Source organism: Perognathus longimembris, chromosome 7 (assembly GCF_023159225.1).
Source record: "Perognathus longimembris pacificus isolate PPM17 chromosome 7, ASM2315922v1, whole genome shotgun sequence".
NCBI lineage: Eukaryota > Metazoa > Chordata > Mammalia > Rodentia > Heteromyidae > Perognathus > Perognathus longimembris.
The window spans coordinates 7,676,602-7,691,981 of record NC_063167.1 but is presented as its reverse complement, the minus strand read 5'-3'; the positions used below and the strand labels follow the sequence as shown (position 1 = coordinate 7,691,981).

General features: G+C 42.7%; 1 protein-coding gene across 6 annotated transcripts in view; it reads right to left on the bottom strand.

Moving 5' to 3' along the window:
* Window positions 1-15,380, bottom strand: part of Vps13d (vacuolar protein sorting 13 homolog D) — a 234,902-nt gene that overhangs the window by 115,048 nt on the left and 104,474 nt on the right. For all 6 annotated transcript variants that reach the window (XM_048350254.1, XM_048350255.1, XM_048350256.1 and 3 more), the window contains 4 exons: window positions 14,478-14,725; window positions 5,371-5,562; window positions 4,950-5,076; window positions 3,380-3,522 (listed from right to left, as the gene is read on the bottom strand). In XM_048350254.1, the coding sequence (XP_048206211.1) occupies window positions 3,380-3,522; window positions 4,950-5,076; window positions 5,371-5,562; window positions 14,478-14,725 (710 nt within the window). The remainder of the gene's footprint in view (window positions 1-3,379; window positions 3,523-4,949; window positions 5,077-5,370; window positions 5,563-14,477; window positions 14,726-15,380) is intronic.

Sequence of the window (15,380 nt, the reverse complement as noted above, 5' to 3'; positions counted from 1 at the left end):
TCATCCTTATAACCTTCTGAGTTACAAATTTGATTATATCTGTTTTACAGAGGAGGAAACAAAGGCACAGGAAGTTAAATAACAGAGTGAGTAGATGGTATGGCCGGGATCCAAACCAGGTACCTACCCCAAAGTCAACATCTCCACAATGCTTTTCAAACTTAGATAGGATATATATGTATATAAAAGATTCTAGCTCCGCAGTCATAAAAATGAAAGAATTTGTCTTTCTATAGGATAATCAGATACCCTGAATCTCTAATATAATCCCAGTTGCCAACATTCTAATGAATATTCATAATGCACTTGCACTAGCTTAGAAATTCTGGCGTTTCTTTACGATAACTTGAAAATACTTGGACAGAGCAAACCACAAGAACAAGTATCTCTTTAACTCTTTGGAAAAGGAGAAGATATAGAAGATCACAGCCCAAAGGCTGGTTGCAGACAAATATATGAGCCCTCTGGACAAGGCTTAAGTGGTACAGTGGGTGCCTACCAAAGGCCATGTGGTACTGGGGAAAGGAAATAATCCTGTTGCCTTTCTTCCTAGGGCACACAAAAGAGCTTCAGTTGCCAGAAATCAACACTATCAGAGTTAGCTGATCTTAACTAATATAACATCTGCCTATGGAAGAAGCACTTGACACTACAAAAGGTGTCTAGAAGATCCAAACCAGTACACACACGCAGTTTCCGGGAAAGGTATGCCTTTTTGTTTCCCGTTTCATCTTAGACTGCCCTGGCAACCCTCCAATAAAATGAGCTGTGAACATGAAGATGCACAAAGGCCTCCTTTTGGAGGGAGAGATGAGCCTAACTGGCCAAGACTTCCTTGGCTTTTCAGTTTGGAGCTGAGCTTTAAGCATTCCTGATAGGAAGCTAGTTATCTACACAATTCTATCTACACAAGTAGGACAGTCCACAAATTTCCTTGGAAATACATGCCGAAGTCTCATAGAAAGTCATTACAAAGTCCTATTTTGTACATCTTCCCTTGGTAAAATGAAAAAGCAAAACCCTGTGATAAATGCTCCTAACATGAAAATCTACACATGTGATCACCGCATATTTCTCATTTGTCTGCTCAATTTCATTCTCTGAATGAATTTTGTGGTCCTTAGGACCAGCTGATTAAAAAAAGGAACAAGTTCTATTCCTCCCGAAATTTGTCCCAACCAAAGCTTCCAGCTTAACCTTGCTCTGGGAAATATACCAAGGACAGAGTATCCCAGGAAAAAGTCAAAATGAAGCAGCCTTTGCCTACCCAAACATGAGAAAAATAAATTATCTACAGCTGGAGGACTGAATAAAGCGTGTGTGTGTGTGTGTGTGTGTGTGTGTGTGTGTGTGTGTGTGTGCCTTTGCCTACCCAAACATGAGAAAAATAAATTATCTACAGCTGGAGGACTGAATAAAGCGTGCGTGCGTGCGTGTGTGCGTGTGTGTGTGTCCCAGTCCTAGGGATTGAACTCAGGGCCTAGGCACTTTCCCTGAGCTTAGTTTTTCAGGGTTTTATTTGTTTTGGGGTTTTTTTTTGCCAGTCCTGGGCTCTGTCTCTGAGCTTCTTGTTGCTCAACGCTAACACTCTACCACTAAGCCACATGCCCAGCCCTGTTTTTTTGTTTTTTGTTTTTTTACTTTTTTTTAACCAAGGCTAGTCCTCTACCACTTGAATCACACCTCCACTTCTGGCTTTTTGCTGGTTAATTAGAGATAAGAATTTTATGGACTTTCTTGCCCAGGCTGGTTTTGAGCAGCAATCTCCAGATCTCAGCCTCTTAAATAGCTAAGGTTATAGGTATGAGACATTAGCACACAGCTAATGTTTATTTCTTTAAAATATCTTAATGTCAAGCTGACATTGTGGCTTACTGGTATAATGCTTGCCTAGCATGTATGCCTAGCCCTGGTTCAATTCCTCAGTACTACATAAAGAGAAAAGGCCAGAAGTGACACTGCGGCTCAAGTGGTACAGTGCTCGGAGCTTAGGGACAGTGCCCAGGCCCTGAGTTTAAGCCCTAGGACTGGAAAAACAAAAATATCTTAATGTTCACTATAGGGATACAGATAAAAATCTATGTTAAAATGTTTGAAAAGGGTAAGATACAGGTAGTAGGATCATGGTCTAAAGGTAAGCCCTTGGCGAAATTGTGAAACTCTTATCTGAAAAATAACTAAGAATAAAAAGGCCTATGGGAGTGGCTCAAGTCCTTCTACAGCAGGACTACAGCTATCTGCACTGTCCAGTACCACAACTCCCTGCCAGTTAAACATAGCTATTCACATTTAATTTCATTAAACGAATGAAATGATTGCACCCCTCTATCACACCATCACACCTCTGAGGAATGTGTTCTCAAGAACTCAGTAGCTGTGTGTGGCTTGTAGCTATGTGTGGGAGGGTGAGGCTAGAACCTCATCATCGCAGGAAAACGTAGCTCCAGCATTCCAATGCTCGAGAGCCTTGAAGAATAAGGGATGCACTACTAACATTTCAATCCTAAGGCACATATAAGTCAGAAAGGTCCTACAAGTGTTCTCAGAACTTCTGAGAACACTTGAACAGTGTTTCTGTCTACCTCAAAAGGCTGAGTCTGGGGACCAATAAAGACTACAATACGGAGTGCATTTTTTTCTTTTTCTTTTCTTTTTTTTTTTGGGGGGGGGTGGTCATGGGGCTTGAACTCTGGACCTGCGAGTTGTCCCTGCACTCTTCAGCTCAAGGCTGGTGCTCTACCACTTGAGCCACAGCACCACTTCCAGTTTTCTGGTGGTTAATTGGAGATAAGAGTCTCATGGACTTTTCCTGCCAGGGCTGCTTTAAACCATGATCCTCAGATCTCAGCCTCCTGAGTAGCTAGGATTACAGGCGTGAGCCACTGGTGCCTGGTATTTTTTTCTATCTTCTACTTCACATTCACAGGCCACCATCCTATTTCTGACTCACTCCTTCCTTCTGTATGTAAACAAAGTCCTTTCATTTTTTGCTTTAGTTTCAGGGAGAACAACACTTTTTACCCTCTTAGAGTTTGCAAATGTTAATGGAAGTATAAGGCTACTTGGTGGAGAAAAAGAATCTCTTGAAAAACATGGGTGAAAACCAATCTGATGCCATCATAACACAGGTAAGCTTGAAATTAAGCAGAGCCAACTGACTTCAAAAATGGAGTGTTTAGGTGGCTCATCCAATCCCTAGGAGAACAGTTATGTGTTGAACTGAATCTAGCAGTCGAAGACCAGACATGTGACCTACTGTCAAAAAAAAAAAAAAAATCAACTCTTACAGCCGGGCAAAATGCAGGACCAGCATGTTTGTCCAAGCCTGAGGTCAGTGGACAATAGTTCTGATCTTCCCACTGCCCCACAGGTAACCCACCAATGTTATAGATCAGCCCTGGGCGGTTTCCTTGCTGGATGACTTTCAAAGCTCGGACACCACTACCACCATCCAGGGAGAAGCCCTGACACCAGCCCGGCATGCCTTCTGGATGAATCCCCCTTCCGATTCTCATCGTGCAGCTGTGGGGCAGAAAAGCAAACATGTATACATTCATCCACAAGAAATCTTATCTACCTACTCTAGTTAGGCCACACCAAGGTGGCTTGCTATCATCCAGTTGGGTCCCTAGTACCAACACTAAGAGAATTAATCAGTGTCAAAACACTGTCCTAGAGGTAGCCACAGTCCAACAATGTATGAAATACATTACAATTGAACACACGTCACAAGAAAACCCCAGGATTCTATGAGCATAACACATTTAAAAAAATGCTACTGTTTCCATTCTTCCCCTGAAAAATCAAGCCCCCCTCAAAAAAAAACTGAGAAAAAGCCTGAGAAAGACATATAAAGAGATGAACTTGGTGATGAATCACTTCCAAGGATTGACTCAATCCCAGTGGCAAAGCACTATTAAGTTGTCTGGTGTCTTGTCTGACTCAGAAAACTTAACTCCTAAACATTTGCTCTGGCTCTACCACTAATAAGCAATGTAACCTTGAGCCAATAGCTCTCGGAGCCTCAATTTCCTCGTGTAAAGATATTACAGTATTTCCTGGCCTCATAAAACCACTGGGAAGCTGGGGAGAATCCAATGAGATGGCCGACATGGAAACACTTTGGAAAGTGGGAATTTCATGGATAACAAATTTGTGACAAATGTTAACTGTTGATTGAGGGACAGTGAGGCTGAGTAACTGACCATGTCAATGGCTGTGTTCCCAACATTAATCTAGATGGCAGCCATCCCTGCTAAACACATCTGGGCCACTGCAGTACAGCACTCAGAAGCATGCCTGTTAAGCTTTCAGCAGGACTCTCCATATAAAAGTGCATACACTTTTAATTATAAGACATACTCATTTATTTTTGGATTAGGGCTATAAATTAGAAGACCCCATAAAAAGCGGAATGTCAAAACTTAAGAACAAAAGTGAGTTAATGTTCTACCACACATTAACAGAACCTGTCATCTAACCTTCACAATTCTTGGTTTGCCCTGCTGTAATCATGCAATGAGAATTTTAGGATGTGGAACAGCCTACTTTGGATTTCAAAACCTTCCAAAAACAGCCCTGACTGTATCCGTGGGGCTGAAAGGCAGCCTATCTGCTTCCTAATGCCAGCTCTCCAGTGCTAAAAGCTTCAGCAGATGGGAAACTGCAGAGGAGGAATGCCAGGTTTCTCTTCATGAATAGGAGAACTACCTTCAACACATACTAAATAAAACTAACTTTCATCATAAACAAACAATTGGCTTAGTCTTGGTATCAAATAACACAAATTAGAAGGGGGGGAAAAATCCCATTATGTCATGACTCTGTCTTTTGCCAAATCAGAACTGTTATCTACAGATTGTTTCTATGTCCATGGATAAGTTATAGCCATGGCCAAATTTTCTTTCTCCAGGAGCTGATTCCCCCTTCCTGGAAGTAACTGTACTCACAGGTTTGGCTGCTCTTTATCAGCATAGCAGAATAAGAGAGGACTCAGGCTCCGGGCCAACTCATGTTCCTCAAACTGGCCTGCAGCATCTGTCTTTGCATTGTCCTGTCTGAAGATCAGTGGTAACCCTTTAGGAAGGAGGAGGAAAAGTTTATTTCGTTCCCACCCAGTCTGCCCATGGGAAGATGAAAATGGAAAAAAGGTGAAAAATCATCATGGGGAGAGTAGAGATAATGGAGTTCTCGCCCACCGCCTAAAAGGCCAGCTCTGACTATGGTGAAGCATGCACAGGAGCTTAGCAGCTCCGACTGTTGAAGTAATCTACTTGCATTAGCTCTATCTAGGTAGGACATATTCAGTGAGTACAACTGAACTCCCATAACCAAGGTCAAAGCCTGCTTGGAAAGAGCCTCAGTACATACCTGTTTTGTTAATGAGCCAATAAGGGGCAGAAATGAAGATCTTTAAGGACCCTTCTGCACGACACACAATCCGGATGGTAAGGTTCAGCTGCCGCCGGCTGACGTCATAGAGTCGCATTCTCACCATATAGTTTTGGGTCCCAGGAGGAATGAGCAGTTCTTTACAGAGGGGAAAGTTCTCCAATGAAACCCCTGAAGAAGGTATAAGCTTATTATCTTTGTGGATTCTCCATGGAGTTATAAAAAGAGCTTACAGGAAAACTAAATTCAATTCCATTTAGAAAAATCTCTAAGGTTCTAATGTAAATATTTCAAAGGCCACTTTTCTCAAGCTGGAGTAAAGAAAAAGTATGAACAAATCAGACAGCCTGGAAGTCTCATTTATAAAGTTTACACTGTGTAATGATTACATTATTTTTAAAGAACATTTATAAGTCCTAAACTCTAATCCTAGAATTTCAAAAGGCTACCAACTGGAGTTATGACTTTAAGTTTGCTATACCTCATGCCCTGGGCTCACTGCTTGAAACACAGCAAAGCAAACATAGGATCTACCACCAAACTGCTTGTTTTCACATGCCCCATCTGCCTTATCATCTACTTGGTGTGGAGCAAACCGTTAAACTTTCCTGGACCTCTGCAGAATGTGGCATTAATTCTATCTCTGTGGCAGAACTGTGATAAGAAATAACCAGGAACAGATGACACCAAAGAGTAGGAATACCAGTGAAAGGACAGGTTCATTTCATGTGGGACTCGGTAACTACTTGAAGAAATACCACTAAATTAAGCTCAAGGACTTATATAATCACTGAAATATCATCTTGACATTATAGGACATTACATAAAATAGGGACAACCCAGAACTCTGTTGTACAGATCAAACAAAACATTACAGTGAAAGCACTTGTGCACTGTATCTTATACTGCTTCAATGCAGTTGGTGGCAGTCCTCTAGCACCAAACATAAAATACTCCTGAAAGTACTTAATATAGTTCTCAACCTTGACTTCATTCACCCTTACAACTGAAAATTACTTGATGCATTAAACATTCTAACTGCCATTTGACAAATAACTATTGCTGCAGGGATTCCATGAGATCGCATGTGTGAAAACACTTGGTGCATACCTGTGGTACAATGAGTGTTCAGCAAATATTTACCTTTTCCCTCACAGGAGACACATAAGACACACAGACCTTGCTTAAACCACAGCTAGGAAAGCACATGGTTTGAAAACATGCACTGGGATGGGGAATGTGACTTAGTGTTAGTACTTGCCTAGCATGCATGAGGCCCTGGGCTTGATTCCTCAATACCACATAAACAAAAACTAAAATACAATAAAATAAAATTTAAAAATAAAACATGCACTGACTTCCTATAATCACACCAAGTGAGCGTCTTTTAAACAGATAGAAAATGGTGCTCTGAGCCAATTGTGGTATCTCACACTTTTAATTCTAACTACTCAACAGGTAGGGATCGGTAGGATTGGGGTACAAGGATAGCCCAGGACCCCCACCCCCATCTCAACCAATAACAAGCTGACAATATTGGTGTGAATCTATTAGAAGATGGTGATCCAGGCAAAAAGCAAAATCTTATACAAAAAAAAATCAAAAGCAAAAAGTACTCAAGGGGAGAGGGAAGATGGCGCCGCCACAGTAAGGAGGTACCCCAACTCACTCCAACTGAATAGCGAGCTGGGAACTCCAGCACCCAACACCCCATCAAGAATCCAGCAAACCCAACAACCAGAAGCAACAGAGAAACACAGGGAAAAAAAAAAAAAAAAAAAAAAAAAGAAGATGAAGAAGAGCCTATAACCTACACGGAGCCGGAAAATCTCCGGGGTACCCCACCCCCCCACCCGCCAACCCTGGCCCGAACAGGGCCAGGCTGGAAAAGGGGACACAGCGCCGGCAAGCGGGGCCACAGACCTTCAGCCACCAGAGAAGCAACAACCGAAAAGTCATGCCAGGAGTTCCATGGACCCCAGACAGAGCGCAGACCGACTGAGACAGACGGCGGCGCGGGACCGAGCGGCCGGGAACCGGGCGGCGCTGACGGGGAGTGCTGGGATCGCCACACCCCAGCACACAGCCCCGAAAAGCCCACAGCAACGCGGGACACACACACAATCCAGGACCAGTAAGTTCCCCATTGCCCCCCCCCCCCACAACGGGAGACCAGCCCTAGCAGAGGCCCAAAACCTACAAAGAAGCTAGAGCTCCCTCCCTACCCCGAGTGAACAAAGGAGCCCTGCCAAGGCATACCGCCCCCCCTACCCCCCCACCCCCCACCCCTCCCCCCCACCCCCCCCACCCCCCACCCCCCGCCAACCCGCAGCAGAGGAGCCAGAACCTGGCCGCACTGGCCCCGCCCCCTCCCCAGCAGGGGCCCCGGGGGCTGGCAGGCATTGGAAGCCCCACCTGAGGCGCCTGGTCCTCGCGGTCTTTTTGAACAACCACAGACTCGTGGGTGTACAATACCAGCCCAGCAGGGACATCTTGGTCCGATCACACGCCCCCCTCACAGCGGAGGCGCAGAATCTGTGGGCACCAACCTGTGCCCCGACACTTGATCCTACCGGGGCCCACCCATATCGCCCCCCACAGCAAACTCGCGAGAGGGCACAAGCACTCTCCAACAACTCGGGTCAACACGCCCCCAAAGGAAGCACTAGAGTGCACACGCACGCACGTGCCCCCAGGAGGGCCAGTGTGCTAGTCCTCCAGCAGGAGGATCGTCTGCCCAACCCCCTGCGGGAGCACACAAGCAGGCAAGCTGCAACACCCACCACACAGGTGGGCAGGGCCCCTCAACAGCAGCACCTGCTCTGATAGGCACGTGCCACACAGGCGGGCAGGGCCCACCAGCGGCAGCGCCCGCAGTAGGCACACTCTGCACAGGGAGGCAAGCCGCCTCTCAGCGGCAATTCTCAATCTGAGAGGTGAGCTCCTCTGACCAAGGTACCCAATGGAAAAAAGAACTGAAGAAGAGAAAAGCCTCCACGCCACGCTGAATCAGTGACCCGCAAACCCCCACCAGGGGCACGCTAGGGTCAGCACAACACAGCGGCAGGACACTATCCTGCAGAGAAAGACACAGAACTTACCCACCCCCAAGTGCAGAGAGGGTGACCACCTCGGCAACACCAAGACGGGCACGCTTACCCACTGGGCAGTAAGGGTCAACAGCCAAACTCAAACCCAGAGCCAGGACACAAACAAGTCTCCCACTGACGGACCAGCGGGAACCAGCACAAAGCCAAACCAGGGAAGCGCATCTCCAGATGCGCAAATCACAAAGAAATATAACAAATTTCATCAAAGGGCAAGCCAACTCGCCAGCTCCAAAAAGCAGCACGACTGAAGAGGAGATGAAGAATAAAAAAACAACTGAGGCTATGTTAGCAGAAATGATGGAAAGCCTCAGAAACGAAATCAGAAAACAATTCCAGGGGGGCTGGGAATGTGGCCTAGTGGCAAGAGTGCTTGCCTCGTATACATGAGGCCCTGGGTTCAATTCCCCAGCACCACATATATAGAAAATGGCCAGAAGTGGCGCTGTGGCTCAAGTGGCAGAGTGCTAGCCTTGAGCAAAAGGAAGCCAGGGACAGTGCTCAGGCCCTGAGTTCAAGGCCCAGGACTGGCCACAAAAAAAAAAAAAGAAAAAGAAAAAAAAATTCCAGGAGTACAGAGTGGAAGTCTCGAAGGACATCCAGGAAGCCAAGAAAGAAATGGAAGCAAAAATGGATACAGTACAAACCTCTGTCAAAGAAGACCTTAACATCCTAAGAAGTGAAATGCATGAAAAAATAGATTTAAAATACAACTCTTTAAAGGAAGAAATTTCCACCATCAGAGCTGATCTGACAACCATAAATAGCTCTCTGACATCCATAAACTCCACAATTGAATCCACAGCACAAAGAATTGACCATATGGAAGCCAGAATCTCTCTCTTGGACGATGATGCAGCCGATAAGAATCAGAAAATTACCACTCCAAGAAATGGTAAAGCTCCAGGGCAGACTAATCCAGGAGCAAGTGGACAAAGACAAGAGATATAATCTGCGCATAATTGGAATAGAAGAAGGAGCCAAATACCAGAGCAGAGGGCTTCAAAATATTATCAATAAAGTGATTGCAGAAAACTTCCCCAATCTCACAAGGGACTGCATCCAGGTAACCGAAGCCTATAGGACACCTGGCAGACCAGATCCTAGAAAAGCCACGCCAAGGCACATAATATTCAAGACTTCAGATCTCAAGAATAAAGAGCAAATTTTGAATGCAGCCAAAGCGAAGAAAGAAATTTATTACAATGGGAAGAGGATCCGAATAACAGCAGACCTTTCCACACAAACCTACCACGCACGAAGAGAATGGAAGAACACCATCCAAGTCCTACAAGCCAACAACTGCCAACCTAAAATAAAATATGCAGCGAAGCTGGAGTTCATAATCAAGGGGAAAACCAGATCTTTCCATAGCAAAGAGGATCTAAAGGAGTATGTGAATAAAAAACCAGCCCTACAGTGAATTCTAAGAGGGGACTCCCACTCAACAGAAACCGTACAGGACACACAGATAGAAACAGAAAGAAACTACAATAGCCAGAGCCCAACAGAAAGAGCAGCTCACTAAAGACAAGAAGAAAAAAAAAAAAAGAGGAAAAACAGCCCAACAAGAAAATGGAAGGAGAAAAAACACATTTATCCTTGATCTCTTTAAATATAAATGGTTTAAACTCTCCGATAAAGAGGAGCAGACTGGCAGAATGGATCCGCAAACAAAAAGTTGCCATCTGTTGTCTACAAGAGATCCACCTTATAGCAAGGGATAAAAACAGACTCCGAATGAAAGGATGGAGCAAGATCTTCCAAGCAAACACACCTACCAAAAGGGCAGGAGTAACCATCCTGATCTCAGACAAGATGGACTTCTCATTAAAATCAACTCAGAAAGACAAAGAAGGACACTACATTTTAATACAAGGAAAAATCCAGAATCAAGACATCACGGTGATAAATGTATACTCACCAAACAAAAGAGGCCCTACCTATGTCAAGTAAATTCTCACAGAACTACAGAACAAGATAGACCCAAACACAATCATAGTGGGTGACTTTAATACCCCACTCTCTCCAAGAGACAGATCCAACACCCAGAGGATTAGCAGAGGAGCTGAGGACCTAAGTAACACCATATCCCAAATGGATCTGACAGATCTATACAGAATCTTCCACCCTACAGAGACCCAATACACCTTCTTCTCAGCAAATACAAAAGTATTGACATCATCCCATGTATTATATCTGACCACAGTGGATTAAAGGAAACCCTCAATAACAACGGTTACCACAGAAGCTATACACATTCTTGGAGGCTAAACCCCACACTGTTATCCAACACTTGGACCACAGACCAAATTAAAGATGAAATTAACGAATTCATAAGCCACAATGACAATGAAAATACATCACAAAGACACAGCTAAGGCAGTACTGAGGGGCAAGATCATCGCCCTCAGCACTCACATTAAAAGAATGGAAACAGAGCAGGTGAATAACCTCACGATGAAACTAAAACAACTGGAGAAACAAGAAATGATCAAATCTAAAATGATCAGGAGGAGAGAGATCACAAAGATTAAAGAAGAGATAAATCTGATTGAAAATAGACCATTCAACAAATAAAAAAGACTAAAAGCTGGTTCTTTGAGAAAATAAATAAAATTGACAGACCCCTCGCAAGAGAAGAGAAGAGACTCATATACGTAAAATTGGGGACTCCACCGGAAAAATAACAACAAGTATATTCAAACAATCATAAGGAACTATTTCCAGAACCTCTACTCACTAAAAAATAATAATTTTACAGAAATGGATCAATTCCTAGAGAAGTATAAACTGCCCAAACTGAACCAAGAAGAAATAAATCAACTAAATAAACTAATAACTTACAGCGAGATACAGGGGGTAATCAAGAACCTCCCAACAAAGAAAAGCCCAGGCCCAGATGGATTCACCAACGAATTCTATAAAACCTTTAGTGAGGAGCTAATACCAACACTCCTCAAACTCTTCCGTGAAATAGAAACAGAGGGAGAAATCCCAAACTCATTCTATGAAGCTAATATCATACTCATTCCCAAACCAGGCAAAGACCCAACAAAAAAAGAGAACTACAGACCAATATCACTAATGAACACAGACGCAAAGCTCCTCAATAAAATATTAGCTAACAGGATCCAGAAACTGATCAAGAAAATCATACATCACAACCAAGTAGGCTTCATCCCACAGACACAAAGATGGTTCAATCGATGTAATTCACCACATAAACAGAACTAAAATCAAGAATCACATTGTTATCTCAGTCGATGCCCAAAAAGCCTTTGACAAAATATAACATCCATACTTATTAAAAGCTCTGCAGAGAACAGGAATAGATGGAATATTCCTCAAAACAATAAAAGCCATATACAACAGACCAGCTGCTAACATCATATTAAATGGAGAGAAACTTAAATCATTCCCCCTAAACTCAGGAACAAGACAAGGATGCCTACTCTCCCCACTTCTTTTCAACATAGTGCTGGAATCCCTAGCCATAGCAATAAGGCAAGAGGAGGACATCAAAGGGATCCACATCGGCAAGGAAGAAATCAAGCTATCCCTATTCGCAGACGACATGATCTTATATCTGAAGGACCCAAAAAACTCAGTCCCCAAACTCCTACACCTAATAAACCATTTTGGCAAAGTAGCAGGATACAAAATCAATCCACAAAAGTCAGCAGCTTTTCTGTACACCAGCAATGTACAAGCAGAAAAGGAAATTATGGAAACAATTCCATTTACAGTAGCAAAAAAAAAACACAAATAAAGTACCTAGGGATCAACCTAACCAGGTATGTGACAGACCTATTTAATGAGAACTATAAAAATCTAATAAGGGAAATCAAAGAAGACACAAGGAGATGGAAAGACCTCCCATGCTCATGGGTAGGCAGAATCAATATAGTGAAAATGGCCATATTGCCCAAATTGTTATACAAATTCAATGCAATCCCTATCAAAATCCCAGTTACATTCTTCACTGAAATAGAGAAAGCAATCCATAAATTCATATGGAACAGCAAAAGACCTAGAATAGCCAAAGCAATTCTAGGCAAAAAAAAAGCAGTGCAGGAGGTATCACAATACCAGACTTCAAGCTCTACTATAGAGCCATCATAACAAAAACAGCCTAGTATTGGTATAAAGACAGACCGGAAGACCAGTGGATTAGAATTGAGGATCCAGAAATAAAACCGCACTCTTACAGTCAGCTGGTATTCGACCAAGGAGCTAAAGACACTGAATAAACATAGCCTCTTCAACTACTGGTGCTGGGAGAACTGGGCAGCCATATGCAGAAAACTCAAAGTAGACTCAAGCCTATCACCATGCACCAAGATCAACTCAAAATGGATCAAGGACCTCAATATCAGACCTGAATCCTTGAAACTACTGAAAGACAGAGTAGGAAAGATGCTAGAACTTATAAGCACAGGAAGGAACTTCCTGAATATAGTCCCAGGGGCACAACAAATAGGGGAGAGACTCAACAAATGGGACTACTACAAATTAAAAAGTTTCTGCACAGCTAAGGACATAGCCACCAAAATAGAAAGACAGCCAACCATATGGGAAAGGATCTTTACCAAAACAGCAACAGACAAAGGCCTAATATCTGTCATCTACAGAGTACTCAAAAAACTAAGCCCCTCCAAGCCCAATAAACCAATTAGGAAATGGACAAAGGAGCTAAAGAGAGACTTCACACGAGAAGAAATAATAATGGCAAAGAAACATATAAGGAAATGTTCAACATCCCTGGTAATGCAAATAAAAACAACCCTGAGATACCACCTCCCTCCAATTAGAATGGCCTATACTCTGAACTCAGGCAACAACAAATGCTAGAGGGGGTGCGGGGAAAGAGGAACCCTTCTCCATTGTTGGTGGGAGTGCAAATTAGTACAACCACTTTGGAGAACAGTATGGAGGTTTCTCAAAAAGCTCAATATAGACCTACCCTATGACCCAGCCATACCACTCCTAGGCATCTATCCTGAACAGCAGGTCCCAAGATATCAAAAAGACATTTGCACTTCCATGTTTATTGCTGCACAATTCACAATAGCCAAAATATGGGATCAACCCAGATGCCCCTCCACAGATGAATGGATCCAAAAAATATGGTACCTATACACAATGGAATACTACATAACGATTAGGAATGGTGAAATATTGTTATTCGCAGGGAAATGGTCAGAACTTGAACAAATAATGTTGAGCGAGACAAGCCTAGAACACAGAAAACAAAGGGGCATGATCTCCTTGATATATGACTGTTAAGATGGGGTGACTGGGAGACAGTAGAGACCAGGTCTGTGAAACCAAAAACCTCTCGTCAAATGGTATTTCCCACAGGTTTGGGTCAGCGACCCTACATTATGCAACTAAAACCAAACAACTACTCAACATATAAAGGTCAAAATTGACCTCTCAGTGGATCACAATAGCTCAAAAGCTATGTATGTACGTTCAAATAAGACTACTGTCGACATACTGTCTATTGTAGACATTACATTTAAAGACCTAGGCGAATTTTCTTTGGCGTAGGCCATGTGGCTACTGTATATGTTCTTGGTACATTGTGTATTGTATATATGTCTACCTGACCTAGGGAAGGGAAAGAAAAACAGGGTGTAAGATATCACAAGAAATGTACATACTGCCCTACTATGTAACTGTACCCCTTTTGCACAACACCTTGTCAAAAAAAATTTGTTTAATAAAAAAAAAAGTACTCAAGGGCTGAATGCCTGCCCAGCAAGCACAAGGCCCTGAGCTCAAACCCTAGTATGAATAAAAAGGGGAAAGAGGAACAAGGTTGAATGTTTCCTCTGGAAATTCTGGGTTCAATATGTTCTTTTTAACTGCATGAATGCTTTAACTGGCTTTTTGAGACATCATCTATGCTAGGATGTCCACAGAAATATTTTCATAGGATTACTACAAATGAGCCTATGGTGACAGCCTTACCTAGTTCAATGTTCTGGGATGTATCTGCTGTATGAAGGGCTACCTCTTTGCCTGGTTTTAGGGTCCCATTAATAGGCATTCCTTTCACATAAAAGTCCAGTTCGCAAGGTAGCAAGTTGCAGATTACCACAGTCGGCAGGAGATAAATGGTATGCCCAGGCTGTCGGAAAATCTGTTTGGCACTGTCAGAAAATATGTTGGAGGGCATGTAATCTGGATAATTTTCTTTCTTAATAGCCACACAAAACCTATGAAGACAAAATAGTGCATAAATCATCAGCCTGATGAAGAACTTGAATGTTTTTCTCCTGATCTGAATTACACCAAAATGGTTCAATGTCAGTAAGATATTTGCATTTTTTAATCCTAGTGCATCTGTACAATAAATATAGATTTTCAATGGTCTGTTTGATAAATTTTGGCAATTACACACTCCTTTATGACACCACTCAAAGCAAGCTAAGAAATCTTTCACCATAAAAAGCTCCTTTATGGACTTTTCTAACCAATATTCTCTCCTGTCATTCAGGCAACCACTTTCAACTAGTTTTGTCTGTTCTCAAGTTGCATATAGCTGGAGTTATGTAGCATTCACTACTCTGTCTGACTTTGCCTAAAAGATTTGGCCAATTTTATTGTTTTTCATTGCCTGATATTATGCCATGGTAAGAATCAATCACTTTTTTACTTGTTCATTATCTTGTGGTTATCCAATTGGTTTCCAATTTAGAGTAAATAAAAAAAAATTTGGAGATACACCTTCATTCCTTCAGTAAAATAACTATGAATAAATTTTCTGGGTTCTTAGCATTTATAAGAAATTGCCTTAGTGGTGCTGTGGCTCAAAGTGGTAGGGCACTAGCTTTGAGCAAAAAAGCTCAGGGAGAGTACCCAGGTCCTAAG